Below are 8,428 nucleotides of genomic sequence, written 5' to 3' on the forward strand. Positions count from 1 at the left end.
ACTTTTGTGAATTATCAGTGACTACACACCCCCATAGTCCATCATGTCCACTCCAACCCGTTGCCTATAAAAGCATAGCGTCGGCTCGACACAAGCTCCCTTTCGCCCTTTCGCTTGTAGTATATGCACCCTGCTTTTGGGGCTCAGCATTCATGATGGTGGCATCCTAAGGGCAGGAAGGGTAGTGGATTAAAGAAGAGGAGGTTGGAGAAAGCGAGCAAAGGTCTCTCACGCTACCAAGTCATAAAGCGTCGTGCAAGGCCCATGCATGCAAGCATGCAAAGGTGGTGGTCAGTCGTCACGCCATGGCGGCAAATGCATAGTTTTTGCAGCGATCGAAGTACATGTAGGTAACGGTACGGTGTCAAGGCATTGATATTGACCTCATCTTTGGCCGCGTAGGTTACAATCTGCGGCGCAGATCTCTATAGCGTAAAAGGAAGTATAAACAAGCAAATGTTTTCCTTTTTTTACACTCACTACTTCTGCAGTGGGGTTCTTGTACAGTTGTTGCCATTGTTATTGTGGTGCATGTTCTTAGGATGACAGCCCCACTCATATGGTGCGACAAGCATGGAGTCCAGACAAAACGGTTCACTTTCACATCGTGGCCCAGAAGAAGGATAAGGTTTGTAATGCACTTCAAAATTTTGTTATATATCCTAGTGCTTCATTTGTTGTATAATATCACGAGTGATCCTTCTTAAGGACTCCGAGTCTCTGAGGTATAAAAACTGCAATCTAGAGTGGGATCAGAACAAATAATGCGCTCTAGCATTGCTTTCCGATCCTCAACTATTATTTTTCTTCTTTCGCTATATGATCAGTTCCTTTTGGAAATAAATGCTACATGACATTTTGATTTCCCTGCTTTTGAGGCATAAAGAGTAAGTTAGGCTTCTGACATGATCGAAAAATCATTCATTGTACGTCAATCACAGCAATCCAAAAGTCGTGGCCAGCCATGGCCACAAATATAGCGGCGTGCTGACAAAATATAACGAAGGTAGTGTGGCACTGTATAACATTTGCAATAACTAGTATCATGGCAATATAATCATTATTACCACCATATTTGCATGTGGAATTAAGTCTTGTGGCAACAAAATATATTTCATGGCAACCACTCACATTGTGTGGCTCTAGGTAATAATATTGCAAAAAAAAAAGAAGGGGAGATCCTGATCGAAGAAGAGCTTCACGGTCGCCAGTGTCGGCAACTGCCCCGACGACCACGTAGCGGATCCTAGATGATGTCCTGTTGGTGGTACGGTACCCTGACCCACGACGGTACGCGCAACATGAAGATAACAGTGGCATCTGCGTGCTGGGAACCGACCGTTGGCCTCATCGCGTTCACGGCGCGCTCGGGCGGCCCACGTATCCCGTCCGCTGACCGCTGGGGCTGGCACGCCACGCGCCCACGCCACGCTGGCACGACGCGACGCGACCCATGGCCGCGCCGCGCGCACGCGTACGTGCAGCTAGCTAGCTGCGCGCGGGCGCGGGGGGCAGCGGATCAGGTTGGCAGGCACGGTCCGGATCGAGCGACGGGGACGGGATGTCTGCCTGCTGCCGCCGCGCAGGGTCCGGCGCCGAACGGCGTGGTCCGCCGCCGGCCCCGGCCGTCCTCGCGAAGACCCCCCCCCCCCCCCCCCCCCGATCGCACGGCAGATCTCGGGCGGCCCGTCGTGCCTGGTCCGTCGGCCGGACCGGGAGATCGATGGGTTGCGCACGTCTGGTCCGCTTGCGTCGGCTCGTGACGCGCGCGCGCCCTTACGTACGCGCCTGCTGCAGTGCTACGGCGTGCCCAGGACCACGCACGCACGGCACGTGTTACCAGTAGGCCAACAACAGCACGCACGGCGTGGTGGTCCGTGTACCACGGATCGGAACAGGGTCTTTGTACTCTTGCAGATGGTACACGTACGTATTGCCTCGAGCGGGGCCCCGGACGCACAGCGCGTAGGGGTAGAGCAGTGTACGCCACGTACGAGGAGTAGTAATTATGACCCGGCCCGCCGGCTGCTGGTTTGCCTGCCTCGCGGAACGGATTAATGGATGGAGCCGACGACGAGCCGTCGGCCACAGAGGACGTGTGGTGAACGGACGTGAACTGCAGGTGGACGAGAGCGACAGCCCGAAAAGCCAGGATACACGGAGCGGCCCGGGACGGGAGGAGGAAGTCAGGAAAGGCGCACGTTGCGCGCCGCAGCGAGGGGCAGTGGGCAGGTGCGGGCGCGCAGCGCCAACAGGGAGGGCAGCGCAACTGCCGCTGCTCGCCTGCTCAGCTCAGCTGGCCTGGGACTCGCTGCGCCGGTGGCCCCTGCTTGCCAGTGCTAGCGCTGCCGGTAGCCATGGCTCCTTCCTGCCGTCTGCCGAGCTACACCTGCAGCCTTACGCGCGCGCGCGCGGTGGCGGGGTGCGCGGTGGCCGACACATGCGCGAGCCGCTTGTCTCGTGTCGCGTCGTCCTCGTTCGGGCGCTGCCGCCTGCTCTGCTCGTGCCCGGCGCGTCCCTCGTCCCGCTGGCCGCCGCCGCCTGCCCGCCCTGCCCAGAGCGCGCAGTCGCGGCGTACTAGTACTAGCAGTAGGCTGTGGCGCTGTGCGTGCGCTCTGCCGCGCGGGCACGGAAGCTAGCGCCGTAGCACGTGCCATGCCCATGCGTCCATACCATGCCAATGCCACCACGCAGTGCCCCTGCCCGCACATGGCTGACACGAGACGAGACCGTCACCGTCTCATGGCGCGCTCTGTGCCAAGGTGGTGGTCGGGCTCTTGGTTCACCACCCAATGATCGACGGCGACCCAGTACATACGTGACATCTCCCACAATTAAGCAGTAGTATATCTGGAGGCAGGCAATTAAGTAGTACCACTAGCTAGTAGCCATGCCTGGATATGATGCCGACATTACGTTGATGGTTCACGGCATTGATCATGCTCTCGACCTGTACGTAACGATGGCATTGATAATCCACCAGGGGCCCTTTTAGGTAAGCCCCGCCTTTTCGCAGGTGAGGCGAGAGGCGATTGATCAGATCGACTGCGGATCGGTTTCCTTTCATCATCGACCCATCTCCTGGGGCTCCGTCCAATCAAGAAATCCAGTTATTTCCAGTCCAGACTGCTCACCACGTCAGCTGCGGCGTGCCGCTGTTCAATAGTCAACCCCAGACCATACCAAAACCTCGACGTAAACAAGGCTACACTCTGCCTGCCGAGTGCCGATCGTGTCCTCCTCCCTGTTGGAATTGCAACAACAAGGCTCTGCTCCAAACAGAATGAAGAGGAGTTACGTTCTAGGCTTCTAGCTAGATCCAATGCGATGTTTGGCTAGCCAGGCACTACCCGCCCTACGCAAAGCTATGTCGCGTCCCGACATAGCTGTCGATGGATTGTCGATGGATTTGTTTTAATTCCGGCCACACAATCGTTCAAAAATAATTCTCCGGCCACACCAGCAGGGGGAGCGAGGAGCATCAGAGCATGAGCGTGCCCGCCGCTGCCGGCGGGGGAAGCGCAATGGATGGCACTCGAGTGGAGTGGCCCGGCCTGCCCCGGCCCCCGCACGTCAACAATGCTACGAGACGACATTTCGGGTGGAAAAGCGGCACGCCACAAAGCTAGCTATAGCTACGCGCATAGCGCCATACCAGGGCGCTGCGTCTTGCACTCATGGTGTCACGCACGAGGGTCTCGCGTATGCCCGAGGGGCAGCCTCGTCAAAGAAAAGGGCAAAGCAACAAGTGCAGGAAGAAGGCTTTGACGGTTTGTACACTACATTTCAGTAATACTGACAGTCTGACAGGTCTTAGCATTTCGCTGCGCTGGATTCCTGTGCGTGGAACAGGGAAATAGTTAGTCCTTTATAGCGCAATTTGACGACCAATTGAATGCGTCTACGGTAGTGATCCGTGACGGTATATTATCCAGACTAAAGGAACGTAGTCAACATTGATTCCGAGAGTCCGGTATATGTGCGCAATGCTGAATATGCAACTCACGGTCGACCCGCCCGTCTCCCCCCCCCCCGGGTCACAGAGAGTCCGGATCTCTCTTCCTCCTTCACTTTCCATTTCCCTCTCCCCCTTCCGAGCAGATCTCGCTCGACCCCCTCTCCTCCGAGCGGATCTCGGGCCCCCGCCGCCACCGCCCTCCTCCGGCGGACCGAGCAGATCTCGCCCCCCCCTCCTCTGGCAGATCTCGACCCTCCTCCGGCCGATCTCGGCCACTCCTCCTCCCGTGGGGGGGCGCGCTCGGCGGCGCTCGGGCGGCGCCCCCCGGGCGGGGCGGCGGGAGGCTGGAGGCGCAGCGGGGCCGGCAGCCGGAGGTGCGGCGGGACCGGCGGCGGGAGGCGGGAGGCGGGACCGGCGGCCGGAAGCGGGAGGCGCGGCGGGTCCGGCGGCCGGAGGCGCGGCAGGGCCGGCGCTCGCCCCCAGCGCCCACAGATCCATTTTTTTTTTTGCAAAAAATTTTCAATATTTTTTTTAATTCCTTTTGTTTTTTCGAATGGATATTTTTTAATGATAAAAAAAATTTCTTGAATTTTTTCTGCTCTCCAAATTTTTTTCTTGAAATTTTTTTCCTGCTGCTCCTTTTTTTGCTTGAAATTTTTTTTGGTCTCAAAATTTTTTCTCTCTCCAAAATTTCTCTTACAAAAAAATTTCCAAAATCGGAAAACAACAAAAAAAATACTAAAAATGGAAAAAAAAACGGTCCGGAGATCGACCGCACGGAACCCCTCCGTGCGGTTGACCGTAAATTAGCTGTGCCCGTATATGTGCGCTTTGTCTCACAATTCATATGGAACGGTTGTAGTTTTTCCGATATAAATAGCAACTTATGTAGCCTCTTTTTAAATCAGTCCATGTCCAATATTAAATTTGTACAATACTAACATTACTTAGTTTCTGAAATTAACGACTTGTTTAATATATATTCATGGGGTGTTGTCTCAAAATAAGACCAAAGCCACCTAATCTGGATTCAATGTCTATTAGATACTCCGTCCGTCCAAAAAAAAAGGTTATCCTAAAACTTCTAGAATAAACTAACGAGAAGGTAAAATAATCATAATGTCCCTTGCCTCCCGGGGCATATCGGCCTCTCTCTAAGGTCACACACTAATGACGAAACACCTTGTTCAGATTGGTCGACCCAAAATCTATGGCAATTTCAATCACCTAGAGGTCTATGTTAAATTTACATTGTTTTTCCAAAACACTCAGCTGATCGTTCTCTTTTTTTTTTCTTTGCGCTAGTACAGTGTAAACCTCAAGCAGAGTTCGCAAGAAGATGATACGCCACGCTTACCGCCTTTTGCACACGTGAAATCAATTCGGCGTGGACCCAACAGCCTCCGGGCAAACCAACCACCGGGTCCACTCAACGGGTATGTTTTCCACCGCCGCAGTCATGTGGTTCGCGCAGTGTATACACCAACAACAATAAAGAAAAGGCCAGTACATACGCGTATACGTACACGTACGCTGCGCCCAACGTATGGACGTGTGGAGGCGTGTACAGCACCATGCAGGCCGCATGCACGAGGCGGGAGCCACGAGCCAGGGCCCATGGGGGAGCAACGCGCGCGAGCGACGGCAGCGATGCGCCCTCGCGTCCACGTGGCGCGTATCCAGCGACTACCAATGCCAGCCTGAAAAGGACGCAAAGTACAAGGCTGCGCCCCTCTGCCTGACACGTCGCACTTCTGGCCCCCCCGCACCGGCGTTGACCGCTGCCCCGGAGTAGTTTTCTCAAGCACGCATTTCTTTCCGAGAACATCCAAAACATGTGAAAAGCCATGCTGCAACAAAGGAAAATGTGCACAGAATTTTTCAAAGTAAAAAACAAAAATGCTAATTAAAACACAGAAAAATGATGACAAAATTCCGACCACATGATGAAAAATGATGGAAAGCACGCATAAAAGGAGATCGAATACGGGTGCCAGGCACAACTAAAAGCAGTTCAAACAAGGGTAACCAGCAACATGCCTTTTGGTTTTATTTTCTGGCATCTCACATCATTTCGCCCCCTCCCAGCCCAATATGTTCATCCACCATCCTCACCATCTGGAGTACTGCCGCAAAAATTACCATAACTAGGCTCCCCCTAAAAAAAGACAAACTAGCAAAAAGGAGCTACTAAATGACAGGCACCACCACCACGAATTCTATCCATCCCCACCGCTTTACCTCGAGAGGATTAAAGTAGAAGAAAAGAATTGAAAAGAAAAAGGGCAAAAAAAATTGGGAAAGGGGCAGGGCACGAGTAAATTTCCAACTCCTCCATCCAGCTGTGACAAACTGACAAGCCCCCCACTTGACTCGGTCAGCCGCCTACCCCCAATGCGACGGTGGGCCCATGCAGCGCTTCTTCGCCTCGCCACCGCCGCCGTTGGCCGCCGATCCGACGGTCCAGTCGCTCTTGGACGCGGAGCTGGCGCTGCGGTAGTGACCGAGCACCGTCACCGGCGTGTCCGCGCTCGCCGCGCCGCGCACCGGCCCGACGCCGCACGCCGCCGCCAGCACCTCACCGCACTCTCGCAGCTTGTCCTGCTCAAGATAAACGTGACAGACTTAGCACGAAAACCAACTGTTCCTGCAGATATCGAAATTGTAGTTAAGCACGGGAGGCCGGCAGTAATTTGTCCAAATCTTGGGATAGTTTACGGTGATCACATTGTTAATTCCACAAGTGAAAAAAACAAGAAGATTTTACTAGGCTGCCAATTGCCCCCATCCGCTCCATTCCCCGAGGACAACAGGTTAAAGAAAGATGAACAGCGGTAAATAACTGGAATGCCACAAGCCGCCAAGTCAAGAGCTACGTGGATTAGTGGGGGATTAAAGGGGCTTAGGGGAAATAATGCTCACGCTATTTACAAAGGGGCAGGCGGCAACGACGGCTTGGAACGCCTGGAGGTTCGCGGCGGCGACCTCCCCGGCAGCGGCGAGCAGCGCGGCCGCGGCCGATACGGAGGGCGAGAACTCCGCCATCTTGACCTCTGCAGAAGGCACAGCAACAAGAGTCAGTAGAACAGAAGGGGGCGATGTCGAGGGGTATCTCTTGGTTTGGGATGCCATTCCATGGCATTGGCACGGGAGGGCGTGGGCGGCGCACGTACCGGGCTGGGCGCGGACCAGGAGGTCGACGGCGCGCGCTTTGACGGCAGCGACCTGTGTCGGGTGATGGGGCGCCGGGTAGCACGCGGAGAGGAAGAAGCCGAGGAAAGCGAGCGGCGTGACGGAGCGCGTGCGCCACTCCAGCGCGCCCAGCACCATGCGCTCCATGCGCCGCACGGACGCCTCGTCGAACATGAACTCGTCATCCCTCTGCAACCCGGGGCAGCACAACACAAAGACACGGTGTGTTTGAACCAGCGATCTCCAGATCAATCCCTTGCCAAATCGCAACCAATAGAAAGCAAATCTAGTACCTGGATGTCGGCGATGGAGACGGCTGCGACGCGCTGCATCTTGGCGGCGAGGGAGAGACAGCTGATGGCGAGCAGTCGCGGCGCCCACGGCTGCTGCTCGTACTGCACGGAACACCAAAGGGGATATCAGATCAGACCGAATTCCCGGACAAATCTTAGCAGAAAGGACACTAGTCTCTCGCGAGTTCTTACGGGCAATTCGCGCTTGGAGAGGAAGCGATCCACGTAGTTGAGCGCGAGGTACGCGACGCGCGGGTGCACGGCGAGCTCCCCGCCGAACCGCACCTGGACCCGCACCACAGGGATTGAGGCCGATCGGGTCGGAAAACAGCGGAAACCCCAGACGAGGAACCCAGAGAGCAGCAAGAGCGAATGCGGCGGCGGGCCCGTGGCTCCCACGTACCTTGGAGATGAATCCGGCGGCGTCGCGGCGGGCGGCGGAGGCCGCAGCGGAGACGGAGGGCGCGTGGTGGCCCTCGGCGTCGAGGAGGCTGGCGATCGGCTCGTCGGCGGGGCTGGTGAACGGGTTCTCGAGGTCGAACTCGAACTCGTACTCGTAGTCGTCCTCCTCCCGCAGCTCCCACTCCCCGGTCGCCATGTCCACGGCGGCGCCGCGCCCGCGCGATTGGAGGGGATGGAAGCCCAGCCGAGGAGAACACGCCGAGAAGCGGGAGTGGTGGGATTTATGCGGCGGGGGAAGCCACCACCATTGCTGCGGCGCAGGGCTAGTACTAGCTCTGTCTGGTTGGGAGACGGCCTTTAATAGCAAGGGGGCCGGGGACAATGGTACCAAAAGGTGGGGATTCGGGGTTCTTTTTGTAAAGATCGGCAGGAGGAGGCGAGGAGCCGCGGAGGTGGAGGCAGGGGTAGAAGAAAGCCTGCGGTTGGGCCCTACCTGTCGGTGAGATCAATTTGGACCTCGCGCAAGCTCTGTTGGCAGCATGTGTCCTCGACGGCTCAGAGACCCAACACGCAACAAATTGGC

At 56.0% G+C, this 8,428-nt stretch overlaps 1 protein-coding gene across 1 annotated transcript; it reads right to left on the reverse strand.

The window, feature by feature from the left end:
* Positions 1–5,971: 5,971 nt before the first annotated feature.
* On the reverse strand, positions 5,972–8,225 carry LOC120691115 (cyclin-D6-1-like). The gene is made up of 6 exons (XM_039974088.1): positions 7,847–8,225; positions 7,636–7,728; positions 7,444–7,545; positions 7,132–7,339; positions 6,881–7,011; positions 5,972–6,559 (listed from the first exon to the last, which is right to left on the reverse strand). Exons 1-6 carry the CDS (start codon positions 8,039–8,041, stop codon positions 6,344–6,346), a joined length of 945 nt encoding a protein of 314 aa, XP_039830022.1. The 5' UTR covers positions 8,042–8,225; the 3' UTR covers positions 5,972–6,343.
* Positions 8,226–8,428: the final 203 nt, after the last annotated feature.

Source organism: Panicum virgatum, chromosome 2K, assembly GCF_016808335.1.
Source record: "Panicum virgatum strain AP13 chromosome 2K, P.virgatum_v5, whole genome shotgun sequence".
Classification (NCBI taxonomy): domain Eukaryota; kingdom Viridiplantae; phylum Streptophyta; class Magnoliopsida; order Poales; family Poaceae; genus Panicum; species Panicum virgatum.